Source organism: Hyperolius riggenbachi, chromosome 8, assembly GCF_040937935.1.
Source record: "Hyperolius riggenbachi isolate aHypRig1 chromosome 8, aHypRig1.pri, whole genome shotgun sequence".
NCBI lineage: Eukaryota > Metazoa > Chordata > Amphibia > Anura > Hyperoliidae > Hyperolius > Hyperolius riggenbachi.
This window is the reverse complement of record NC_090653.1, coordinates 296451588-296479547: the sequence shown is the minus strand read 5'-3', so window position 1 is coordinate 296479547 and position 27960 is coordinate 296451588. Positions and strand designations below refer to the sequence as shown.

The 27960-nt window shown below is 49.2% G+C and overlaps 1 protein-coding gene across 1 annotated transcript; it reads right to left on the bottom strand.

Moving 5' to 3' along the window:
* Window positions 1-289: 289 nt before the first annotated feature.
* LOC137527997 (uncharacterized) lies at window positions 290-23369 on the bottom strand. The gene is made up of 7 exons (XM_068249189.1): window positions 23266-23369; window positions 20706-20812; window positions 20440-20560; window positions 16365-17161; window positions 14914-14981; window positions 13764-13902; window positions 290-1572 (listed from the first exon to the last, which is right to left on the bottom strand). The coding sequence occupies exons 1-7, from the start codon at window positions 23296-23298 to the stop codon at window positions 372-374; spliced, it is 2466 nt and encodes an 821-aa protein (XP_068105290.1). The 5' UTR covers window positions 23299-23369; the 3' UTR covers window positions 290-371.
* Window positions 23370-27960: the final 4591 nt, after the last annotated feature.

Here is a 27960-nt window from a genome sequence, read left to right as displayed (position 1 = left end):
AAAAAATAAAGCAAACCATAAGAACCCCCCCCCTATGAGAAGATGGGCTAGTCCAAAATCTGTCGTTCATGTTAGATTTCTACTACCTACTGTAAGTGACAGCAACATAGGAGAAAAGTCATTTATGGCTCCTTTTACTCTGGAAGAAATGTACTTCTTAATTGTATGTATTTAAAATTTTAAGATTTTCGCGACAGTTCCTCTTTAACTGCACTCATACAACCTCTGATGAGAGGTTTTCTGCCATTCTCTCCCATGTTATGTTATGACCTAAGTGAGTATTGTAAACTTATGTTGCTTTAACAGCACTTTATTAACCTGAATGACCCCAGGCTTGCTGGAACTCTAAAGTTCTGAAACCGCTGTGCCAATTAATCCTCGGTGTTGTCTTCGTCTGTTAGTAAAATTTTGGGTATATCAGTTGGGACCTCCTCTCCTCCGTATTTGCCTTGAAAAGAGATGGACAGGTCCACTATTCCATAGAGTGGAGGGGAACCAACTCTGGTGAATTCTCCTGCCATGGGTGACCCTTGTGCAGATTGTAAGGCATCTCCAGCAGGAGGTCCATGACCTGAAGCAGAAGACTTCTTCAGAAGACTCTTGCTGAAAGATGGGCCTCGAGGAGTGCATGTTTTTGTAAATCTGAGGTCCTTCCTTTTAGCTTGAACCCCTGGATAGTTTGTAAATGTCTGAGGTAAGGCAGCCCAGTCTATGCTGTTTTCGGGGGTGAAATTAAATTTGAGTTTAGGAATAAAAACAGCATTTTCATCCGTACTTTTTGTCAACACCAAAACTCCCTGACTCTGTCTAATAAAGCCGTTTCTTGAAGAACGATGTGGATTTGTCCCCTCCTGGCTATTAGATGGTCCTGTTTCTGCTGGGTTTGAAGACTGTGTTAAGTCCATATTGATTCTTTGCAGTGGATTGTCCTCTTCTAGTGGGACAAACATACGGTTCTCCTCCATGGAACCTACATACTCGTTCCTAGGACTTTGTTCCAAACCGTCATGACTTGATCTACTTTCTTGACTCTGCGTTTTGGTGTTACCTTCGTGATTATTGGAAGCATCTACTGTAGATTGGGCGACGCTATTACATTCCAACTCAAGCCCACGTTCTTTAGTATCCTGGTCCTCTGTCCTAAAAGTACATGGTTCTGTTTGTGGTCCACGGTCTCCTTCTGAAGGCTGTTCTTGGATTACCTCTGTTGGTACACTTTCAGAAGATAAGTCCTTGTTGTTGCTCGGATCCACTGCAATCTCTTCCTTTATGGTAGATGTTGATTGTAGGGTCGTTATGCCTTGTGATGGTGTGTGCTGGTCATCAGAGTTGGGTGCCCCTACACAATTGGCATCAACCTGCGTTATCTCCTCAGTCCTGATATCACTGTGGTCAGTTGCAGCCTGGGGTAAAGCTTGAGGTTTGTTGGGTTCTTGGCAGCTGTGACTTGGACTACATTCAGGACATTCCCCTTCACTAAGAGCCAGACTTTCCACCTGCTGAGTTAGTAGGGGGCCACCAGACTCTTCCTCCGAGGTAGACCTCTGCTTTACAGGTGCGTGTTTTCCCTGCCTGGAGAGAAGTGCAATTAATACTCTGCTCATATCTTCATTCATTGTAGTTTTTTCATCCCCCCCTCCCCTTAAATAAGAACCCCCTTAAAGAGGTAGTATGCATCTAAACTGGCCAAATAACTCCAGTGTAGTTCCAGAATCCTTCTCGTATGCAAATCTTCATTGACTGAGGTAAGACATCAGATTTAACCAACCAAAGCCGCTAAGTTGCCAGTAAAGCTGATTGAGTAATAGGAATATGGAGGCTGCCATAGTTCTAGCTTTTTTAAAGAATCACAAAAAATTAAATTTCAAAATTCATGAAAACACATTCATTTAATTTCCCCTAGAGTAAAATGTGCTAGAAATGTTCTCCTATGTCGCTGTCACTTACAGTAGTTAGAAGAAACTGAGACGTGACAGATTTTGAACTTGTCCATCTCCTCATGGGGGATTCTCTTGGTTTTCTTTATTTTCAAAAGCACTTGGTGAATGTCAGTTGCTCAGTCCGACTGCCAGAATAGTGTGCAAATGGGTAGGAAGGACAGTCTACATATTTATATACAGTGGTTTGCAAAAGTATTCGGCCCCCTTGAAGTTTTCCACATTTTGTCACATTACTGCCACAAACATGAATCAATTTTTATTAAAATTCCATGTGAAAGACCAATACAAAGTGGTGTACATGTGAGAAGTGGATCGAAAATCATACATCATTCCAAACATTTTTTACAAATAAATAACTGCAAAGTGGTGTATGCGTAATTATTCGGCCTCCTTTGATCTGAGTGCAGTCAGTTGCCCATAGACGTTGCCTGATGAGTGCTAATGACTAAATAGAGTGCATCTGTGTGTAATCTAATGTCAGTACAAATACAGCTGCTCTGTGACGGCCTCAGAGGTTGTCTAAGAGAATATTGGGAGCAACAACACCATGAAGTCCAAAGAACACACAAGACAGGTCAGGGATCAAGTTATTGAGAAATTTAAAGCAGGCTTAGGCTACAAAATGATTTCCAAAGCCTTGAACATCCCACGGAGCGCTGTTCAAGCGATCATTCAGAAATGGAAGGAGTATGGCACAACTGTAAACCTACCAAGACAAGGCCATCCACCTAAACTTACAGGCCGAACAAGGAGAGCGCTGATCAGAAATGCAGTCAAGAGGCCCATGGTGACTCTGGACGAGCTGCAGAGATCTACAGCTCAGGTGGGAGACTCTGTCCATAGGACAACTATTAGTCATGCACTGTACAAAGTTGGCTCTTATGGAAGAGTGGCAAGAAGAAAGCCATTGTTAACAGAAAAGCATAAGCAGTCCCGTTAGCAGTTTGCCACAAGACATGTGGGGGACACAGCAACCATGTGGAAGAAGGTGCTCTGGTCAGATAAGAACGCGCTATGTGTGGCGGAAAACTAACACTGCACATCACTCTGAACACACCTTCCCCACTGTCATATATGGTGGTGGCAGCATCATGCTCTGGGGGTGCATCTCTTCAGCAGGGACAGGGAAGCTGGTCAAAGTTGATGGGAAGATGGATGGAGCCAAATACAGGGCAATCTTGGAAGAAAACCTCTTGGAGACTGCAAAACACTTGAGACTGGGGCAGAGGTTCATCTTCCAGCAGGACAATGACCCTAAACATAAAGCCAGGGCAACAATTGAATGGTTTAAAACAAAACATATCCATGTGTTAGAATGGCCCAGTCAAAGTCCAGATCTAAATCCAATCGAGAATCTGTGGCAGGATCTGAAAATTGCTGTTCACAAATGCTGTCCATCTAATCTGACTGAGCTGCATCTGTTTTGCAAAGAAGAATGGGCAAGGATTTCAGTCTCTAGATGTGCAAAGCTGGTAGAGACCTACCCTAAAAGACCGGCAGCTGTAATTGCAGCAAAAGGTGGTTCTACAAAGTATTGACTCGGGGCTGAATAATTACACACTCTACTTTGCAGTTATTTAAAAAAAAAAAATGTTTGGAATCCTGTATGATTTTCGTTCCACTTCTCATGTGTACACCACTTTGTATTGGTCTTTCACGTGGAATTCCAATAAAGTTGATTCATGTTTGTGGCAGTAATGTGACAAAATGTGGAAAACTTCAAGGGGGACGAATACTTTTGCAAACCACCGTAGATCCTTTTCAGGGAGTTCTTTTTTTTTTTTAAAGAAAATTAAATACTAAGAATCCCTCATGAGATGTTTGAGTCAAAAACCTGCCAGATTTCTAACTATAAGTGACAGCAACATATGAGAAAAGTACTTTATAGCCAATTTTACCCTGAAAAAAAAACACACTGCAGCAGAGGAACAAGTGCAGGCCGTGGACAGATAATGTATACTTTACACGGGGCACATACTTCATTGGGGGGACAGCGCCGGGGGTTTTGTTGCATTCCTTGATCGTCGGGAAATTGCAAGCCGCACAAGCGATCGAACAAGTCGGCCCAACATCTTGCAGCATGCGCGATTAAAAATGCGACCAATTTTCGTCCTGAAATTGGTCACATTGTCAGTTGGGCATGCTTTTGCCGACACAGATTTTCATTCAATTCGATTATAATAATCAAATTAGATGGTCGATCGGCTGCCAGGATGTATGGCCACCCTTAGGCATATACAGAGGGAAGGTTAGTATTGGGCATATAGGGTCAGTAACAGGCACGTATAGAGGGGAGGGTCAGTAACAGGCACGTCTAGAGGGGCGGGTCAGTAACAGGCACGTCTAGAGGGGCGGGTCAGTAACAGGCACGTCTAGAGGGGCGGGTCAGTAACCGGCACGTCTAGAGGGGAGGGTCAATAACCGGCACGTCTAGAGGGGAGGGTCAGTAACCGGCACGTATAGAGGGGCGGGTCAGTAACAGGCACGTATAGAGGGGCGGGTCAGTAACAGGCACGTATAGAGGGCAGGTTCGTAACAGGCATATATAGAGGGAGGCCAGTAACAGGCATATATAGAGGGCAGGTCAGTAACAGGCACCTATAGAGGGGCGGTCAGTAACAGGCACATATAGAGGGCAGGTCAGTAACAGGCACGTATAGAGGGGCAGGTCAGTAACAGGCACGTATAGAGGGCAGGTCAGTAACAGGCACGTATAGAGGGCAGGTCAGTAACAGGCACGTATAGAGGGCAGGTCAGTAACAGGCACTTATAGAGGGCAGGTCAGTAACAGGCACTTATAGAGGGGCAGGTCAGTAACAGGCACGTATAGAGGGGCGGGTCAGTAACAGGCATATATATATAGAGGGCAGGTTAGTAACAGGCATATATAGAGGGCAGGTCAGTAACAGGCATATATAAAGGGCAGGTCAGTAACAGGCATATATAGAGGGCAGGTCAGTAACAGGCATATATAGAGGGCAGGTTAGTAACAGGCATATATAGAGGGCAGGTCAGTAACAGGCATATATAGAGGGAGGTCAGTAACAGGCATATATAGAGGGCAGGTCAGTAACAGGCACGTATAGAGGGCAGGTCAGTAACAGGCACGTATAGAGGGGAGGGTCAGTAACAGGCACGTATAGAGGGGAGGGTCAGTAACAGGCACCTATAGAGGGGCGGGTCAGTAACAGGCACCTATAGAGGGGCGGGTCAGTAACAGGCACCTATAGAGGGGCGGTCAGTAACAGGCATATATAGAGGGCAGGTCAGTAACAGACACGTATAGAGGGGCGGGTCAGTAACAGGCATATATCGAAGGCAGGTCAGTAACAGGCACGTATAGAGGGGCGGGTCAGTAACAGGCACGTATAGAGGGGAGGGTCAGTAACAGGCACCTATAGAGGGGCGGGTCAGTAACAGGCACCTATAGAGGGGCGGTCAGTAACAGGCATGTATAGAGGGCAGGTCAGTAACAGGCACGTATAGAGGGGAGGGTCAGTAACAGGCACGTATAGAGGGGAGGGTCAGTAACAGGCACCTATAGAGGGGCGGTCAGTAACAGGCATCTATAGAGGGCAAGTCAGTAACAGGCACGTATAGAGGGGAGGGTCAGTAACAGGCACGTATAGAGGGGAGGGTCAGTAACAGGCACCTATAGAGGGGCGGGTCAGTAACAGGCACGTATAGAGGGGCGGGTCAGTAACCGGCACGTATAGAGGGCAGGTCAGTAACAGGCACTTATAGAGGGGCAGGTCAGTAACAGGCACGTATAGAGGGGCGGGTCAGTAACAGGCACGTATAGAGGGCAGATCAGTAACAGGCATATATAGAGGGCAGGTCAGTAACAGGCATATATAGAGGGCAGGTCAGTAACAGGCATATATAGAGGGCAGGTCAGTAACAGGCATATATAGAGGGCAGGTTAGTAACAGGCATATATAGAGGGCAGGTCAGTAACAGGCACTTATAGAGGGGCAGGTCAGTAACAGGCACGTATAGAGGGGCGGGTCAGTAACAGGCACGTATAGAGGGCAGATCAGTAACAGGCATATATAGAGGGCAGGTCAGTAACAGGCATATATAGAGGGCAGGTCAGTAACAGGCATATATAGAGGGCAGGTCAGTAACAGGCATATATAGAGGGCAGGTTAGTAACAGGCATATATAGAGGGCAGGTCAGTAACAGGCATATATAGAGGGAGGTCAGTAACAGGCATATATAGAGGGCAGGTCAGTAACAGGCACGTATAGAGGGCAGGTCAGTAACAGGCACGTATAGAGGGGAGGGTCAGTAACAGGCACCTATAGAGGAGCGGGTCACTAACAGGCACCTATAGAGGGGCGGTCAGTAACAGGCACATATAGAGGGCAGGTCAGTAACAGACACGTATAGAGGGGCGGGTCAGTAACAGGCATATATCGAGGGCAGGTCAGTAACAGGCACGTATAGAGGGGCGGGTCAGTAACAGGCACGTATAGAGGGGAGGGTCAGTAACAGGCACCTATAGAGGGGCGGGTCAGTAACAGGCACCTATAGAGGGGCGGTCAGTAACAGGCATGTATAGAGGGCAGGTCAGTAACAGGCACGTATAGAGGGCAAGTCAGTAACAGGCACGTATAGAGGGGAGGGTCAGTAACAGGCACCTATAGAGGGGCAGGTCAGTAACAGGCACCTATAGAGGGGCGGGTCAGTAACAGGCACCTATAGAGGGGCGGTCAGTAACAGGCATATATAGAGGGCAGGTCAGTAACAGACACGTATAGAGGGGCGGGTCAGTAACAGGCACCTATAGAGGGGCAGGTCAGTAACAGGCACCTATAGAGGGGCGGTCAGTAACAGGCATATATAGAGGGCAGGTCAGTAACAGGCACGTATAGAGGGCAAGTCAGTAACAGGCACGTATAGAGGGGAGGGTCAGTAACAGGCACCTATAGAGGGGCGGGTCAGTAACAGGCACCTATAGAGGGGCGGGTCAGTAACAGGCACCTATAGAGGGGCGGTCAGTAACAGGCACGTATAGAGGGGCGGGTCAGTAACAGACACGTATAGAGGGGCGGGTCAGTAACAGGCACCTATAGAGGGGCGGGTCAGTAACAGGCACCTATAGAGGGGCGGTCAGTAACAGGCATGTATAGAGGGCAGGTCAGTAACAGGCACCTATAGAGGGCAAGTCAGTAACAGGCACGTATAGAGGGGAGGGTCAGTAACAGGCACCTATAGAGGGGCGGGTCAGTAACAGGCACCTATAGAGGGGTGGGTCAGTAACAGGCACCTATAGAGGGGCGGTCAGTAACAGGCATATATAGAGGGCAAGTCAGTAACAGGCACGTATAGAGGGGCGGGTCAGTAACCGGCACGTATAGAGGGCAGGTCAGTAACAGGCACGTATAGAGGGGAGGGTTAGTAACAGGCATATATAGACGGAGGTCAGTAACAGGCATATATAGAGGGCAGGTCAGTAACAGGCACGTATAGAGGGGCGGGTCAGTAACCGGCACGTATAGAGGGCAGGTCAGTAACAGGCACGTATAGAGGGGAGGGTTAGTAACAGGCACGTATAGAGGGGAGGGTTAGTAACAGGCATATATAGACGGAGGTCAGTAACAGGCATATATAGAGGGCAGGTCAGTAACAGGCACGTATAGAGGGGCGGGTCAGTAACCGGCACGTATAGAGGGCAGGTCAGTAACAGGCACATATAGAGGGGGGGTTAGTAACAGGCATATATAGACGGAGGTCAGTAACAGGCATATATAGAGGGCAGGTTAGTAACAGGCATATATAGAGGGCAGGTTAGTAACAGGCATATATAGAGGGCAGGTCAGTAACAGGCATATATAGAGGGCAGGTCAGTAACAGGCATATATAGAGGGCAGGTTAGTAACAGGCATATATAGAGGGCAGGTCAGTAACAGGCATATATAGAGGGCAGGTCAGTAACAGGCATATATAGAGGGCAGGTTAGTAACAGGCATATATAAAGGGCAGGTTAGTAACAGGCATATATAGAGGGCAGGTTAGTAACAGGCATATATAGAGGGCAGGTTAGTAACAGGCATATATAGACGGAGGTCAGTAACAGGCATATATAGAGGGCAGGTCAGTAACAGGCACGTATAGAGGGGCGGGTCAGTAACCGGCACGTATAGAGGGCAGGTCAGTAACAGGCACGTATAGAGGGGGGGTTAGTAACAGGCATATATAGACGGAGGTCAGTAACAGGCATATATAGAGGGCAGGTTAGTAACAGGCATATATAGAGGGCAGGTTAGTAACAGGCATATATAGAGGGCAGGTTAGTAACAGGCATATATAGAGGGCAGGTCAGTAACAGGCATATATAGAGGGCAGGTCAGTAACAGGCATATATAGAGGGCAGGTTAGTAACAGGCATATATAGAGGGCAGGTTAGTAACAGGCATATATAGAGGGCAGGTTAGTAACAGGCATATATAGAGGGCAGGTTAGTAACAGGCATATATAGAGGGCAGGTCAGTAACAGGCATATATAGAGGGCAGGTCAGTAACAGGCATATATAGAGGGCAGGTCAGTAACAGGCATATATAGAGGGCAGGTCAGTAACAGGCATATATAGAGGGCAGGTTAGTAACAGGCATATATAGAGGGCAGGTCAGTAACAGGCATATATAGAGGGCAGGCAGGTTAGTAACAGGCATATATAGAGGGCAGGTCAGTAACAGGCATATATAGAGGGCAGGTCAGTAACAGGCATATATAGAGGGCAGGTCAGTAACAGGCATATATAGAGGGCAGGTCAGTAACAGGCATATATAGAGGGCAGGTCAGTAACAGGCATATATAGAGGGCAGGTTAGTAACAGGCATGTAAAGAGGGGCAGGTCAGTAACAGGCACGTATAGAGGGGAGGGTCAGTAACAGGCACGTATAGAGGGGCGGGTCAGTAACAGGCACGTATAGAGGGGCGGGTCAGTAACAGGCATATATAGAGGGCAGGTCAGTAACAGGCATATATAGAGGGCAGGTCAGTAACAGGCATGTATAGAGGGGCGGGTCAGTAACAGGCACATATAGAGGGCAGGTTAGTAACAGGCATATATAGAGGGCAGGTCAGTAACAGGCATATATAGAGGGCAGGTCAGTAACAGGCACGTATAGAGGGCAGGTCAGTAACAGGCACGTATAGAGGGGCGGGTCAGTAACAGGCACCTATAGAGGGGCAGGTCAGTAACAGGCACCTATAGAGGGGCGGTCAGTAACAGGCATATATAGAGGGCAGGTCAGTAACAGGCACGTATAGAGGGCAAGTCAGTAACAGGCACGTATAGAGGGGAGGGTCAGTAACAGGCACCTATAGAGGGGCGGGTCAGTAACAGGCACCTATAGAGGGGCGGGTCAGTAACAGGCACCTATAGAGGGGCGGTCAGTAACAGGCACGTATAGAGGGGCGGGTCAGTAACAGACACGTATAGAGGGGCGGGTCAGTAACAGGCACCTATAGAGGGGCGGGTCAGTAACAGGCACCTATAGAGGGGCGGTCAGTAACAGGCATGTATAGAGGGCAGGTCAGTAACAGGCACGTATAGAGGGCAAGTCAGTAACAGGCACGTATAGAGGGGAGGGTCAGTAACAGGCACCTATAGAGGGGCGGGTCAGTAACAGGCACCTATAGAGGGGTGGGTCAGTAACAGGCACCTATAGAGGGGCGGTCAGTAACAGGCATATATAGAGGGCAAGTCAGTAACAGGCACGTATAGAGGGGCGGGTCAGTAACCGGCACGTATAGAGGGCAGGTCAGTAACAGGCACGTATAGAGGGGAGGGTTAGTAACAGGCATATATAGACGGAGGTCAGTAACAGGCATATATAGAGGGCAGGTCAGTAACAGGCACGTATAGAGGGGCGGGTCAGTAACAGGCACGTATAGAGGGCAGGTCAGTAACAGGCACGTATAGAGGGGAGGGTTAGTAACAGGCATATATAGACGGAGGTCAGTAACAGGCATATATAGAGGGCAGGTCAGTAACAGGCACGTATAGAGGGGCGGGTCAGTAACCGGCACGTATAGAGGGCAGGTCAGTAACAGGCACGTATAGAGGGGGGGTTAGTAACAGGCATATATAGACGGAGGTCAGTAACAGGCATATATAGAGGGCAGGTTAGTAACAGGCATATATAGAGGGCAGGTTAGTAACAGGCATATATAGAGGGCAGGTTAGTAACAGGCATATATAGAGGGCAGGTCAGTAACAGGCATATATAGAGGGCAGGTCAGTAACAGGCATATATAGAGGGCAGGTTAGTAACAGGCATATATAGAGGGCAGGTCAGTAACAGGCATATATAGAGGGCAGGTCAGTAACAGGCATATATAGAGGGCAGGTTAGTAACAGGCATATATAAAGGGCAGGTTAGTAACAGGCATATATAGAGGGCAGGTTAGTAACAGGCATATATAGAGGGCAGGTTAGTAACAGGCATATATAGAGGGCAGGTTAGTAACAGGCATATATAGAGGGCAGGTCAGTAACAGGCATATATAGAGGGCAGGTCAGTAACAGGCATATATAGAGGGCAGGTCAGTAACAGGCATATATAGAGGGCAGGTTAGTAACAGGCATATATAGAGGGCAGGTCAGTAACAGGCATATATAGAGGGCAGGCAGGTTAGTAACAGGCATATATAGAGGGCAGGTCAGTAACAGGCATATATAGAGGGCAGGTCAGTAACAGGCATATATAGAGGGCAGGTTAGTAACAGGCATATATAGAGGGCAGGTCAGTAACAGGCATATATAGAGGGCAGGTCAGTAACAGGCACGTATAGAGGGGAGGGTCAGTAACAGGCACGTATAGAGGGGTGGGTCAGTAACAGGCACATATAGAGGGCAGGTCAGTAACAGGCATATATAGAGGGCAGGTCAGTAACAGGCATATATAGAGGGCAGGTCAGTAACAGGCATGTATAGAGGGGAGGTTAGTAACAGGCATATATAGAGGGCAGGTCAGTAACAGGCATATATAGAGGGCAGGTCAGTAACAGGCATATATAGAGGGCAGGTTAGTAACAGGCATGTAAAGAGGGGCAGGTCAGTAACAGGCACGTATAGAGGGGAGGGTCAGTAACAGGCACGTATAGAGGGGCGGGTCAGTAACAGGCATATATAGAGGGCAGGTCAGTAACAGGCATATATAGAGGGCAGGTCAGTAACAGGCATGTATAGAGGGGCGGGTCAGTAACAGGCACATATAGAGGGCAGGTTAGTAACAGGCATATATAGAGGGCAGGTCAGTAACAGGCATATATAGAGGGCAGGTCAGTAACAGGCACGTATAGAGGGCAGGTCAGTAACAGGCACGTATAGAGGGGAGGGTCAGTAACAGGCACGTATAGAGGGGAGGGTCAGTAACAGGCATACAGGGGCGCCTCTAGGCATAGGCAGTACAGGCCATTGCCTGGAGTGCCATTGGTCCTGGGGGGCGCCATGTTGCAGAATTAAGCCCTGCCCCCAAATTAAGCCCCCCCCCAGATTAAGCCACACCCCTGTGGCTGTTCTATTACTTGCTTCTGCTGAATCTACTTAGTGTAAGTTGCAGGCAGCTGACACCTCTGTGCCTTGTGCATTCTTCTTTCCTCCTTTGTGCCGTCTCGGCCTCCTTCTGTGCCCTTTGTTTCTCCTTCTGTCCCCCTGTGCCTCCTTATGTCCCACTCTGCCTCCTTCTGTCCTCCTGTGCCTCCTTCTGTATCCCTTTGTGCCTCCTTATGTCTCCATGTGCCTCTTCAGTCCCCATGTGCCACCTCTGTCCCCCTGCGCCTTCCTCTGTCTCTGTGTGCCTCCTTTAGTCCCCTGTGACTCCCCCTGTCCCCCTTTGTGCCTCCTTCTGATCCATTGTAGAGGGTGCCAGGTCGACCAGGTGGGCATGAGTGCTGTGCAGGGGGGACCGCGGTCACCCCCCGCCAGATGTTGTGTCCCCAGGTGGTGAACAGGCTTGTCAGTTCACTGACCCACAGCCCGTAAGCTCACTTCTGCAGTCTTACATTATGTGTATTTTCTGGTGAAACACTGCACGCATTGCGAATTTTCTGATGAAACGCTGCCACATTATGATTATTTTCATGGAAGGGCGCCATGGGGGTGGGGGGCGCCACAGATTTTCTCGCCTGGAGTGACAACATGGCTAGAGGCGCCCCTGCAGGCATATATAGAGGGCAGGTCAGTAACAGGCATATATAGAGGGCAGGTCAGTAACAGGCATATATAGAGGGCAGGTTAGTAACAGGCATATATAGAGGGCAGGTCAGTAACAGGCATATATAGAGGGCAGGTCAGTAACAGGCATATATAGAGGGCAGGTCAGTAACAGGCATATATAGAGGGCAGGTTAGTAACAGGCATATATAGAGGGCAGGTTAGTAACAGGCATGTATAGAGGGGCGGGTCAGTAACAGGCACGTATAGAGGGGAGGGTCAGTAACAGGCACGTATAGAGGGGAGGGTCAGTAACCGGCACCTATAGAGGGGCGGGTCAGTAACAGGCACCTATAGAGGGGCGGGTCAGTAACAGGCACCTATAGAGGGGCGGTCAGTAACAGGCATATATAGATGGCAGGTCAGTAACAGGCACGTATAGAGGGGTGGGTCAGTAACAGGCACGTATAGAGGGGAGGGTTAGTAACAGGCATATATAGACGGAGGTCAGTAACAGGCATATATAGAGGGCAGGTTAGTAACAGGCATATATAGAGGGCAGGTTAGTAACAGGCATATATAGAGGGCAGGTTAGTAACAGGCATATATAGAGGGCAGGTTAGTAACAGGCATATATAGAGGGCAGGTTAGTAACAGGCATATATAGAGGGCAGGTTAGTAACAGGCATATATAGAGGGCAGGTCAGTAACAGGCATATATAGAGGGCAGGTCAGTAACAGGCATATATAGAGGGCAGGTCAGTAACAGGCATATATAGAGGGCAGGTTAGTAACAGGCATATATAGAGGGCAGGTTAGTAACAGGCATATATAGAGGGGAGGTTAGTAACAGGCATATATAGAGGGGAGGTTAGTAACAGGCATATATAAAGGGCAGGTCAGTAACAGGCATATATAGAGGGCAGGTCAGTAACAGACATATATAGAGGGGAGGTTAGTAACAGGCATATATAGAGGGCAGGTTAGTAACAGGCATATATAGAGGGCAGGTTAGTAACAGGCATATATAGAGGGGAGGTTAGTAACAGGCATATATAGAGGGGAGGTTAGTAACAGGCATATATAGAGGGCAGGTCAGTAACAGGCATATATAGAGGGCAGGTCAGTAACAGGCATATATAGAGGGGAGGTTAGTAACAGGCATATATAGAGGGGAGGTTAGTAACAGGCATATATAGAGGGCAGGTCAGTAACAGGCATATATAGAGGGCAGGTCAGTAACAGGCATATATAGAGGGGAGGTTAGTAACAGGCATATATAGAGGGGAGGTTAGTAACAGGCATATATAGAGGGCAGGTCAGTAACAGGCATATATAGAGGGGAGGTCAGTAACAGGCATATATAGAGGGGAGGTTAGTAACAGGCATATATAGAGGGCAGGTTAGTAACAGGCATATATAAAGGGCAGGTCAGTAATAGGAGTAGGTAGGGGAGGGTTGGGGTGAGGGTTGGGTTACAGTGAGTAGAATATTAGTATATTTACCGATAATCTACTATTGGCAATATCTCATGCCCGTTTGGCCAGGCACCCCAATAGATGTACACATGGCATCTAGCAGGAGATGGTTTGTATATTGCCAGTAAGGAGATCCAGGCATTGCTGTATTATAATAAGGATGCAGCTGTCTCACCTTCTGCCAGAGACTCCGGTCCTGTTCCTGAGATGGGGCACCCAGCTACCTGCAGCTCTGGAGATTGTTGTGTGTGTGACGTCCACAGATCGCTGATGGCTGCCTCTGGCCTGGTGATCTGACTGCTGCCTATCTTCACCTGTATAGAGACCGAGACATTACTGCCAGATCTGGCTATACAGACCACGCCCCCGCCAACAGTGCAAATAACAGGCTATACAGGCCACCCCCCCACCAACAGTGCAAATACCAGGCTATACAGGCCACCCCCCTGGCAATGCAACTAACAGGCTATACAGGCCACACACCCCCCAACAGTGCAAATACCAAGCTATACAGGCCACCCCCCTGGCAATGCAAATCCCTAGCTATACATGCCACGCCCCCACCGACACTGCAAATCCCTAGCTATAAATGCCACACCCCCGCCAACAGTGCAAATCCCTGGCTATACATGCTGCACCCCGCCAACACTGCAAATCCCTAGCTATAAATGCCACACCCCCGCCAACAGTGCAAATCCCTAGCTATACATGCCACACACCCCGCCAACAGTGCAGGTCCCTGCCTATACATGTCACACCCCCGCCAACACAGCATAACCCTGGCTATATATGCCACGCCCCCACCAACACTGCAAATCCCTGGCTATACATGCCACGCCCCCTGCCAATGCTGCAAATCCCTGGCTATACATGCCACGCCCCCTGCCAATGCTGCTAATCCTTGCCTATACATGTCACACCCCCGCCAACACAGCAAAACCCTGGATATACATGCTGCACCCCCTCTCTGATTCGACCAAAGTCTGTTGCCATCTTGTGGGCAATAGTGGCATACAGGGGGCGGCACTATTAAGGAGTTTTGGAAACAGGCACACCAGTCATGTAAGCAGTAATATGGTGTCAGCAGGGAGGGACCAGGGCATAATTTATTGCTGCCAGTGTGAGCTATGTCACATGCAGACACACAGGGCTATGAGCAGGGGGCAGTCGTGGCAATGAGGACTGTGGGCGGGGGAAGGGGCTCTGAATACCGCACAGCGCCTGGATTAGGGGGCTGGAATTGTACAGAGGAGAGATGCTGGAGACCACAGAAGATGTATCATAGCTCATGTATATGGAAATAGAGGCATTATTATCAGCTGTACCTGAGTCAGGTGGAGCAGCGCCCTCTGCTGTCAGACTCCTCACCCTGGCCGGGTCCACAAGCTTCAGCCTGATGACAACACAAGAAAGGACAGTTATGTGCCTCTTCTGCAACTTCACAACAACCTGACCTAATAGGGGAGCGAAGGGGCGGAGTCCACACACCGCTACCAAATCTGACCCAGGATTGGGGGGGGGGGGGGAAGGAGAGGGGGGGGGCACACCCAAGATTATAAGGTCGTTGTTTCATTGTGGACAGACCAAATTCGATCAGCTGGACAGTCACTGTTCTGTCATTCAGCTACATCAGCCAGGCGACCATATGGGCTGTAAAGCCACCAAAACCTGCACTCTGGCCATGGTGCGCACCAGTCCAGCACGGTCGTCACTACACAAACGGCTGCTTGCGGTGCGTTACACGGTGAGTTTGGTGTGTCAGGGAAAGCCTTGGCCACAGTCGGCGGGGAGAGGGGAAGTTCCCCCCCCCCCCCCCTCTCCCTCACCTCGGGGCTCTCCCCTCTGTGCTCCCCTCCAGCTTAAGTTACAATGTGTGGGCAGCGGGGGGCAGATACATACCTTCCGTGCGTTCCACCGCATACTCCTCGCTCTAGCGTCTGTTGTCACTTCCGGAAGTGACGTCACTGCCAGAAGTGACGTCAGCCGCTAGAGCGAGGAGTATGTGGTGGAACGCACGGAAGGTATGTATCTGCCCCCCGCTGCCCACACATTGTAACTTAAGCTGGAGGGGAGCACAGAGGGGAGAGCCCCGAGGTGAGGGAACTTCCCCTCTCCCCGCCGACTGTGGCCAAGGCTTTCCCCTCAAAACGGCCCCAAGCGGGCCCCAGGCCCCCCCCCGCGGGAGCAGGGGCTGCAGACCCTATTGTTACGCCAGTGACCTGATTGATGTATACACATGCAAGATGTTTTAAAGCACTATAGGCCTCCAATTTAGCATTCAATGTGATTTCTGCCCTTAAAACGCTGCTGTGCATCAAATCCAGATTTTTCCCCGGGACTTTTGGCGTGTTTCCCACTCCGCCATGCAAAAACTCAGATATTAGAATCCTTGAAACATCTTTTCCATCACTTTTCTGGCCAGCATAAATGTTTCTAGGTTTCAAAGTTCGCCTCCCCATTGAAGTCTATTGCGGTTCAAAAAGTTTGCGCGAACTGAACTTTTTGCAGCGGTTCGCAAACCTAAAATCGGAGGTTCGAGCCATCTCTATGTGGGATATTAAGGGGTACTTAGTGAGCACAGGTATTCAAGGTGGTACATGCTAAAAATATTGAGAAACACTGCAGTAAATCATACTATTCCCGGCACTGCTCACTAGGATCTAAAATAATCCAGCAGAGGGAGCAGCAGGTGTACAAAGCTGGGAACTCAAGTGCACAGAGATCTCTCCACCCAAGTTCCTAAGAGAGTGAAGAATCTGAGAGGGTGTCTCCTTACCCCGCCTTATTCATTCTTATTGGAACCAGCACTTTGCTGCTCTGTCGCTGAGGATGTGGCTGTGCTTGTGAAGAACTCCGCCTCTCTCCAGTCCCTGGAACCAGCACATGGCTGCTCTGTTGCTGAGGGCGTGGCTGTGCTTGTGGAGAACTCCGCCTCTCTCCAGTCCCTGGAATCAGCTCTTGGCTGCTCTGTCGCTGAGGGTGTGGATGTGTTTGTGGAGAACTCCGCCTCTCTCCAGTCCCTGGAATCAGCACTTTGCTGCTCTGTCGCTGAGGGTGTGGCTGTGCTTGTGAAGAACTCCGCCTCTCTCCAGTCCCTGGAATCAGCTCTTGGCTGCTCTGTCGCTGAGGGCGTCGCTGTGCTTGTGGAGAACTCCGCCTCTCTCCAGTCCCTGGAATCAGCACTTTGCTGCTCTGTCGCTGAGGGTGTGGATGTGTTTGTGGAGAACTCCGCCTCTCTCCAGTCCCTGGAACCAGCACTTGGCTGCTCTGTCGCTGAGGGCGTGGCTGTGCTTGTGGAGAACTCCGCCTCTCTCCAGTCCCTGGAATCAGCTCTTGGCTGCTCTGTCGCTGAGGGCGTCGCTGTGCTTGTGGAGAACTCCGCCTCTCTCCAGTCAATGGAATCAGCACTTGGCTGCTCTGTCGCTGAGGGTGTGGATGTGTTTGTGAAGAGCTCCGCCTCTCTCCAGTCCCTGGAACCAGCACATTGCTGCTCTGTTGCTGAGGGCGTGGCTGTGTTATGGGAGAACTCCGCCTCTCTCTAGCCACTTCCAACTTCAAAGTGTGTGTCCCTGTCTGCAGAAAAAACATGGCAAACAACCAAAAGCAAATAAGACAACATTGAACTGGAATACACAGGAATGATTACACTGGTATCTATCACACGGAGCTTTCAATCTACTATACCCACTACAACTGAACAATTGCCTTTACTTGGGGCGGTTTAGTGGATGATTATGCAAAGTCCCTCTGCCCAGCCACAGTGCGCCCCCTACCACCCCATCCAATCGTAAGAGATCACACCACAAACCTTTATAAAGGGGAGGATGGGAGGGGTCCTCATTCTGTGTTGTGACCCAAATAACCGATCCGGGTCAGATATCCGAGCTCAAAAATTTCCGATCCGAATCGTATATCCAAACCTAGTATCCAGCGGATTCGGATATCCGGATAGAAAACCGGAAGTGGCCATTAAATTGCTTTAAAAAACGTTTCTTAGGGTATATGAGGCATGTAGCATCATTATTTTGTAAAGGGAAACACTAATTGATGATGTGGGGACTTAAAATCCCCCCCCCCCCCCCAAAAAAAAAAAAAATGGCTGTCAATTAACATCAGGACTAGGTTCCAGACAGCGGTCGTGCAGCCCACATTGGGCCTGATTCACAAAGCGGTGCTAACAGTTAGCACGCTGGTGAAAAGCCCTTTATCACGCCTAAACTCAGTTTAGGCATGATAAGTTTAGGCATGATAAGGTTAGATAAGTGTAGATAGCGCGCAAAGTCCCGCACGCAAAGCAGCGCCATTAAACTCTATGCGAAGTGCACCAGACTTTGCTAGCACAAAACTTTTGATCAGCTGTGCACTGCGGTTCTAACCCAGTTGGTGCTTAAACTTATCACGCCTAAACTTATCACACCTAAACTTATCACGCCTAAACTTATCACACCTAAACTTATCACACCTAAACTTATCATGCCTAAACTGAGTTTAGGCATGATAAAGGGCTTTTCACCAGCGTGCTAACTGTTAGCACCGCTTTGTGAATCAGGCCCCAGGTGTGATAAGTTTAGGCATGATAAGTTTAGGCGTGATAAGTGTAGGCGTGATAAGTTTAGGCGTGATAAGTTTAGGCATGTTAAGTTTAGGCGTGATAAGTTTAGGTGTGATAAGTTAGGTGTGATAAGTTTAGGCATGATAAGTTTAGGTGTGATAAGTTTAGGCGTGATAAGTTTAGGTGTGATAAGTTTAGGCGTGATAAGTTTAAGCACCAACTGGGTTAGAACCGCAGTGCACAGCTGATCAAAAGTTTTGTGCTAGCAAAGTCTGGTGCACTTCGCATAGAGTTTAATGGCGCTGCTTTGCGTGCGGGACTTAGCGCGCGATCTAAACTTATCTAAACTTATCGTGCCTAAACTTATCATGCCTAAACTTAGCACGCCTAAACTGGCTTTTCACCAGCGTGGTGCAATCAGGGCCGGGCCGAGGCATAGGCTGGAGAGGCTCCAGCCTCAGGGCGCAGTGTAGGAGGGGGTGCAGAATTCATTCAGCTGTCATTCTTAATTGTGTTTGAAGCAGAAAGAAATAAGAAAAGGGGATACATAGCAGCTACTGCAAGCCAGATAACTAGATATTAAGGTGTTGGGGAGGTTGTGGGCCCTTTGGCGCCTCTTAGTCTAATAGCAATCAGTGTGTGACAGGTGGGGTGGCAGGGATGGAGGGGCGCACTTTGGTGTCTCAGCCTTGGGTGCTGGAGGACCTTGTCCCGGCTCTGGGTGCAATGGTTATCATGCCTAAAGTCTCTAACTGGGTTAGCACCGCTTTGTGAATCAGGCCCATTGTGTCCAAAGTCCAACCGCACAACTGGGACATGAATTTTCAGCCAAGACACCTCCAAAAATTACGCAGCAATTGTGTTTTGGGTTAAATATAGGTGGTATCAGTGGCCTGTGGCACCCTGGCCTGGCAGTGGGAGCTGCACAGGCAGCAGGAGCAGGGCAATGCAGCAGCAGCAGGTGTAACGTGTGCCAGGAGCAAGCCGGACGTGGCAATTGGCACGTGATACAGGACACGTGGCAAGTGCCGAGTGACAGTCAGACAGCAGAGGAGAAGACACTAGTGCACACTAACTGTCACACTGGCACTACTCACAGCACAGCAGTTCTGTAAAAAGCTAACACAGTAGTACTACTACTCTAACAACTACTAGCACACTGACTGCATTACTACAGTACTAACTACACAATAACACAGTAATCCTATCCCCTAATCCCTAACCTATACCTAAGGCTAATAGCTGGCCAGCAGGCAGCAGCTGGCCTGGTCTGTGCACAGCACACACACAGACACATAGCAGCTGCCTGCAGCACACACTCTGACTGTCACCCAAATGACATCGAGCTAATTAATGATTTAACAATAGTGTAATGATAGTGAAGGGGTTAATCACTTAACAGCTTTCGGTTTCTCACTACTAGGCCGGCAGCACTCGAGCACACACTCTGACTGTCATACAATGACATCAATCAAGCTAATTAACAATGTAACAATAGTGTAGTGATAGTAGTAAAGGGGTTAATCACTGAACAGCTTTAGGTGTATAACTGTGTACAGCCCCCTTGCTAGGCCAGCAGCACTGGAGCATGTCTCTCAGTGAGCATTCACAAGCTAATATATGTCTCATCATGGCAGCTCTCATTATACAGGGGGGCTGGCCAGTGTTCCTTTCTGTGATTGGATGCCAGGGTTTTGGCTGGGAGCCCTCTGATTGGCTCAATGAGGTCAGGTGGGGCTGGCCAAGGTTCCTTTCTGTGATTGGTTGCTAGGGCTTCTGCTGGGAGCCCTCTGATTGGCTCCAGGACGTTGGCTCCTTAGTTACAGTATTTCTGATCCGGATATCCGCAATATCCGCAGATATCTGGGTTATGCGGCCAAATATCCGCAGATAGCTAGCCGGATTTGGGCCCAGGTATCCGGAATCCGGTCGGATAGCGTAAAAAAGTTCGGATATCCGGGTTACCAGGATATCCAGAATCCGGATGAGCAGCCCTGGTTGTGGTGTCATGCTGTCATGCCCGGTACACACAATAGATGAAAGCGGTTGGTAATGACTCCCTTTGCCGGGATAGAGCCGATATATAATCCATTGTATCTGGAGTGACATCAGCACGTTTATACATTTTACTGGTAAACAAAAGAAATGGCGTTTTGCCCATTAATCCCAGAGTCTCCGTGACCTGACCGACAATAACCGTGATGAGATTACACAGCCATAAACCATATCATTATTACCCATCACTGAGATGTTATGACACGTGGAGTGGCCAGACATGTGATCTTGCCAGGTGACGTACCTTTGCCCTGCGGGGGGGATGGGTGGTTGGCAGCCTCTCTCCTGCTTGTCGTGTGGGGTGAGCCGGGGCGCTGGCACAAGACGGCACCTGGGATGGAGATCTGGAAACACCTTTCGCCTTCCTGGAAAATATATAGTGTTAGAAAATAAAGGCGTTGAGGTCACCGGCAGCCCGATATGAGTTCCAGGATAAAGTCCTCCATCCGCTGTAAGGTGGGCGTGGCTTCCTGCAGCCAGCCCCCTCCCCTGAGTTACATAGCTGGTTACCTGGGGGTGGCACCACGGACCGCACCGGATGAACTGTGTGCACCTCTGTGGGTAGCGATTGTCTTGGCGTACGGAGAAGTTTTTATTATGACCGGCAGAATCATATTCTGTAAACACAAAATAAAATATTTACCTCTTTGTACATTTCAGTGCAAATTAATGTTGCCACAGCTCTGCTAAGGTTTGTGTGGCTCCAAACGTAGCGTTCCAGTATAGGCAGGTAGCTGGCCATAGGTGCACCCCACCAGTATAGGTAGTCATCCCCAGTGTAGGTAGCCAAAGGTGCCCCCCCTCCCCCCCCATGCTTAGAGGGAGGGCAAGAGCCTGTTAAAATACTTATGTTGCAGGGATCCAGCGCCGCATGTGCTTACTAGGGCACCTATACTTGGCTACCTATACTGGGGGCACCTATACCTGGCTACCTATACCGGGGGCACCTACACCTTGCTATCTATACTGGGGGACACCTATACCTGACTACCTATACTGTGGGCACCTATACTTGGCTACCTATACTGGGGGCACCTATACCTGGCTACCTATACCGGGGGCACCTACACCTTGCTATCTATACTGGGGGACACTTATACCTGACTACCTATACTGGGGGCACCTATACTTGGCTACCTATACTGGGGGCACCTATACCTGGCTACCTATACCGGGGGCACCTACACCTTGCTATCTATACTGCGGGCACTGATACCTGGCAATCTATACTGGGTGTACCTATACCAGACTACTGGGGGCACCTATACCAGGCTACCTGTACTGGGCACCTATACCTGGATACCTATACAGGAGACACCTATACCTATCTACATATACCAGTCTACTTATACTGTGGGTACCTACTCCTGAAAACCTATATTGGCAGCACCTATACCTGGCTATCTATACTGGGGGCACCTATACCTGGCTATCTGTTAGTCCAATGATGTTAGTCCAGGGATTTTATGATCAACAGGGATATGTGAGGGAGCAGGCTGGAGTTGTACTTTGTACTGGTTGAACTCGATGGACGTATGTCTTTTTTCAACCAAAGTAACTATGTAACTATGTAACTATCTATACTGGGAGTACCTATACCAGGCTATCCATACTAGGGGCACCTATACCAGGTTACCTATACTGGGGGCACCTATGCAAGTCTACCTATACTGGAGGCACCTATAACCTAGTCTGGGGCCACCTATACCTGGCTACCTATACTGGATACACCTATGCCTGGCTACCTATACTGGGGGTACCTATACATGGAAACCTATACTGGGGGCACCTATACCTGGCTACCTATACCGGGGGCACCTACACCTTGCTATCTATACTGTGGGCACTGATACCTGGCAATCTATACTGGGTGTACCTATACCAGACTACTGGGGGCACCTATACCAGGCTACCTGTACTGGGGCACCTATACCTGGATACCTATACAGGGGACACCTATACCAGTCTACTTATACTGTGGGTACCTATACCTAGATACCTAGTCTGGGGCCACCTATACTGGATACACCTATGCCTGTCTACCTATACTGGGGGTACCTATACATGGAAACCTATACTGGATACACCTATGCCAGTCTACTTATACTGTGGGCACCTATACCTGAAAACCTATACTGGGCACACCTATGCCAGTCTACTTATACTGTGGGATCCTTAACCTCAAAAACCTATATTGGGGCCACCTATACTGGGGGGACCTCTGGCCACCAATCCTAGGGGAGGGGCTTATACTTATGGGACATCCAGCTTCCTATACTGGGGGCGGTTCTGGATATTACTGTTGATGGCCACTGTCTGTGAATTCACAGCTGCTAAGTTCATTTGGCCCTGCCAATGACCCGCCATTACCACTTTATTGGGTATATATCATTCAGGTGGCGGGCAGCTGGGCGCAGGCGAGCCAATGGCGGCTCTCCCTGCTACCGCTAACCCCCCCGGCGGCGTTAAATACGATTCCCCCTCCGAGTTGTAGCAATTCGGGGTCTTGCGATGGTCGGAGTCCTGCATTCTGTGCCCCGTATCATTGCTGCTATGACAGTGCCCACCGTCTGCGCTCAGCACATAATGGACTGCTTTCCACTTTATGAAGCACCCCTCGCTAGTGCTGCTGGACCCCCCCTTCCCTTCATTCTTTGTGGCAGAGACTGGACGAGGAGTTGGTTAAAGGACAACTGAAGTGAGAGCATATGGAGGCTGCCATATTTATTTCCTGTTAAAGAATGCAGATTGCCTGGCAGCCCTGCTGGTCTATTTGGCTGCAGTAGTGTCTGAATCACACACCTGAAACAAGAGCACCTGATCTGCATGCTTGTTCAGGGGCTATGGCTGAAAGTATTAGAGGCAGAGGAACAGCAGGACAGCCAGGCAATCTGCATTGTTTAATAGGAAATAAATATGGCGGCCTCCATGTCCCTCTCACTTCAGGTGTCCTTTAAGGAGGTTTTGCTGCCATGCTGGGATCTCTGAGCCGCTCTATGGGATGGGGGGAGGCTGGAGGGACCCCCCAGTGTCACGTGTACCCCCCTCCCCCCGTATATCCCGCAGTTACCGCTCCCCCCGGCTCCCCGCCTGCCGTCTCCATGCAGCGTCCTCCGTCTCCCGGGCAACCAGCCCCGCCCCCAGAGGGAGGAGCGCCGAGTGCATCGATGCGGCTTCAGCACCACAGACAGCGGGGGAGCGCGCTGCGCATGCGCCGCCTGCCTGACGTGACGTGCAGGGGGCGGGGCGCTAGATGCTATGGACTTTCAGGTCAGTCGTGCATTGTGAAAGAAAACGCTTCAGAAATACGTGTAGATATACACAAGCCACGCCCCTGACATGATACACATACACAAGCCACGCCCCCTGATATGATACACATACCTAAGCCACGCCCCAGACTAATATAGTTCTCTTAAAGGGGTTCTGTGTATCTTTTTTTAAAAACAAAAACTGACACTTACCTGGGGCTTCTATCGGCCCCCCTGCAGCCATCGTGCCCACACCGTCCTCTACGACCCTCCGTTCCCCGCCGCCGCTCACAGTTCAATTATTCCTCTAACTAGATGAATGAACTGAGCCTGCGCCGCCGCGCGCATCCTCGCTCCTGCTCGCGTCTCTGGGAGCTTAGTACGCAGGCGCAGTGCGAAGTTTTCTCATACTGCACCAGCGCAGGAAGCTCCCGGAGACGCGACGAGTATTAGGACCATAACCGGCGGCGGGGAACAGAGGCTCGTAGGAGAACAGCACGGGACATGACAGCTGCAGGGGGCCGATAGAAGCCCCAGGTAAGTGTCAGTTTTTGTTTTTAAAAAGATACACAGAATCCCTTTAATGGGAATGTCCGAGGTTTTAAAAAAAACAAAAAAAAAATCTACTTCTCCGGGGCTTCCTCCAGCGCCTGGCAGCCGTCCTGTGCCCTCGCCGCAGCCCCGCTCCCATCCGGTGGCCCGGGGTCCCCTTCCCACCTGCGCGAGAGCCGGTCGAGATCGCGCTCACGTGGCCTGGAGTGTACTGCGCAGTGAGCTCCAGATGACGACAGAGGCCTCAATTCACGGAGCATTATCAAACGTTTATCAAAAATCTCATTTTAAATTCACTAAGGTGTTATATATTTATCGAATGTTTTACCGATAAAACGTTCAACCAATATATAACACCTTAGTGAGATTTTACCCATGAGGTAAATTATCAAACGTTTGATAAAGTGTTTGATAAACGTTTGATAATGCTCTGGGAATTGAGGCCAGAGCGACCCTCGCAGTTGAAAAGATACCAAAACGTAGGTCAAAAGACACTGCCAAAATGATTTGCTTGCTCGCTGGTGGCTTACAAGGCATAGCTCCCAATTGTCCCTCTTTTGAAGGGACAGTCCGTCTTTAGGCACCCTGTCCCTCTGTCCCTTTTTCTTCCTCATTTGTCCCTCTTTCAGCACTCATGTACAGATCTATGTAAATCTATGTATTTTTCTACTAAAAAAAATATTTAATATACTCTAAATGTTATTTAATTTATTAAATATCCTTTAAGTTTATATATTTCTTATTTCCAAATGTTACTATGAAGGGAAATTAACCAGCATAGAAAAGATTTGTGTGGTTTGAATTATAAAACAACATATTATTCCTATGAAATCTTTCTGATATGCGTGACTAGGGGTGTGTCAGGGGCAGGATTAGGGGTGTGGCCTATGTATGCAAGGCATATTATTTGTAATGTGATAACTAGGAGATAAATGTGGAGAAAAAGTCAATTGGATCAGGCCCATAATTATAAGTCAGGATTCAAAACCACCTGTATGAAGACGATACACAACTGTACCTCTCGGCCCCAGACCTTATCTCCCTCCTCACTCGTGTTCCTGACTGCTTGTCTGCTGTATCCTCCTTCATGTCCTCTCAGCCCCAGACCTTATCTCCCTCCTCACTCGTGTTCCTGACTGCTTGTCTGCTGTATCCTCCTTCATGTCCTCTCAGCCCCAGACCTCACCTCCCTCCTCAAACGTGTTCCTGACTGCTTGTCTGCTATATCCTCCTTCATGTCCTCTCTGCCCCAGACCTCACCTCCCTCCTCACACGTATTCCTGACTGCTTGTCTGCTGTATCCTCCTTCATGTCCTCTCAGCCCCAGACCTCACCTGCCTCCTCAAACGTGTTCCTGACTGCCTGTCTGCTATATCCTCCTTCATGTCCTTTCAGCCCCAGACCTCACCTCCCTCCTCAAACGTGTTCCTGACTGCCTGTCTGCTATATCCTCCTTCATGTCCTCTCAGCCCCAGACCTCACCTCCCTCCTCACACGTATTCCTGACTGCTTGTCTGCTGTATCCTCCTTCATGTCCTCTCAGCCCCAGACCTCATCTCCCTCCTCACACATGTTCCTGACTGCTTGTCTGCTATATCCTCCTTCATGTCCTCTCAGCCCCAGACCTCATCTCCCTCCTCACACATGTTCCTGACTGCTTGTCTGCTATATCCTCCTTCATGTCCTCTCTGCCCCAGACCTCATCTCCCTCCTCACACGTGTTCCTGACTGCTTGTCTGCTGTATCCTCCTTCATGTCCTCTCTGCCCCAGACCTCACCTCCCTCCTCACACGTGTTCCTGACTGCTTGTCTGCTGTATCCTCCTTCATGTCCTCTCAGCCCCAGACCTCATCTCCCTCCTCACACGTGTTCCTGACTGCTTGTCTGCTATATCCTCCTTCATGTCCTCTCTGCCCCAGACCTCATCTCCCTCCTCACACGTGTTCCTGACTGCTTGTCTGCTGTATCCTCCTTCATGTCCTCTCTGCCCCAGACCTCACCTCCCTCCTCACACGTGTTCCTGACTGCTTGTCTGCTATATCTTCCTTCATGTCCTCTCGTTTCCTAAAACTTAATATGAGTAAAACGAAACTAATAATTTTTCCACCGTCTCTGGCTACCCCTCTGCCTGAAGCAACTATAAATGTTAATAACACTCCCATAACTTCAGTTCCCAAAGCTCGGTGCTTGGGGGTGATATTCGACTCATCTCTCTCTTTTATACCTCATCTTAATTCCATAACCAGCTCCTGCCATCTCCAACTCAAAAATATATCTCACATCCGTCCCTTTCTCACTCAAGACACAACTGAAATGTTAATACATGTTCTTATATAGAGTGACCAGATTTTTGTGGGTCCAACCTGGGACAAGGAGGGGGGCATGGGCAGGGGGGGGGGGGGGGGGGGCGGCGCGCAGCGCGCCGCGCGAAAAGTGGAGAGGACTGAGGAGTGCGTAGCGACGAAGACTGGGGGAGGGGGCAGTGAAAAATGGGCATGGTCATGACATTGTATGGGCGGAGCTAACGTAATGATGTAACAGCGAGGCATAAGAAAGCAGTGTTTACGCCATGATGTGGACAAACGAGACTTTGCATCATGGGTGTGCAGAAACTGTGTGATGCTAATAGTATACCATAAGCACAAAGCAGCAAACATAGCCATCTATGACCATTAAATAATAAATGCAGTAACGGTTACCCTGGACACCAGAAAATAAACGCAACGGGCAACATGTCAGCACAAAATAAATGCAATGCGGGCAACATGTCAGTACAAAATAAACGCAATGCGGGCAAACATTTCACCAGAAAATAAACGCAATGCAAGCAAACATTTCATCAGAAAAGAAACGCAATGCGGGCAAACATTTCATCAGAAAGGAAACGCAATGCGGGCAAACATTTCACCAGAAAAGAAACGCACTGCGGGCAAACATTTCACCAGAAAAGAAACGTAATGTGGGCAAACATTTCACCAGAAAAGAAATGCAATGCAGGCAAACATTTCACCAGAAAAGAAACGCAATGCGGGCAAACATTTCACCAGAAAAGAAACGCAATGCGGGCAAACATTTCACCAGAAAAGAAACGCACTGCGGGCAAACATTTCACCAGAAAAGAAACGCACTGCGGGCAAACATTTCACAAGAAAAGAAACGCAATTTCACCAGAAAAGAAACGCACTGCGGGCAAACATTTCACCAGAAAAGAAACGCACTGCGGGCAAACATTTCACCAGAAAAGAAACGCACTGCGGGCAAACATTTCACCAGAAAAGAAACGCACTGCGGGCAAACATTTCACCTGGAAAAGAAACGCACTGCGGGCAAACATTTCACCAGAAAAGAAACGCACTGTGGGCAAACATTTCACCAGAAAAGAAACGCACTGTGGGCAAACATTTCACCAGAAAAGAAACGCACTGCGGGCAAACATTTCACCAGAAAAGAAACGCACTGCGGGCAAACATTTCACCAGAAAAGAAACGCACTGCGGGCAAACATTTCACCAGAAAAGAAACGCACTGCGGGCAAACATTTCACCTGGAAAAGAAACGCACTGCGGGCAAACATTTCACCTGGAAAAGAAACGCACTGTGGGCAAACATTTCACCAGAAAAGAAACGCACTGCGGGCAAACATTTCACCTGGAAAAGAAACGCACTGCGGGCAAACATTTCACCAGAAAAGAAATGCAATGCGGGCAAACATTTCACCAGAAAAGAAACGCAATGCGGGCAAACATTTCACCAGAAAAGAAACGCACTGCGGGCAAACATTTCACCAGAAAGGAAACGCACTGCGGGCAAACATTTCACCTGGAAAAGAAACGCAATGCGGGCAAACATTTCACCAGACAAGAAACGCAATGCGGGCAAAGTTCACCTGGAAAAGAAAGCATTTACTCGCCTGGCAGAAGTCTCCGGCCTCTGGCGCGCTGCTCCCGGGACCACCTTCCTCCT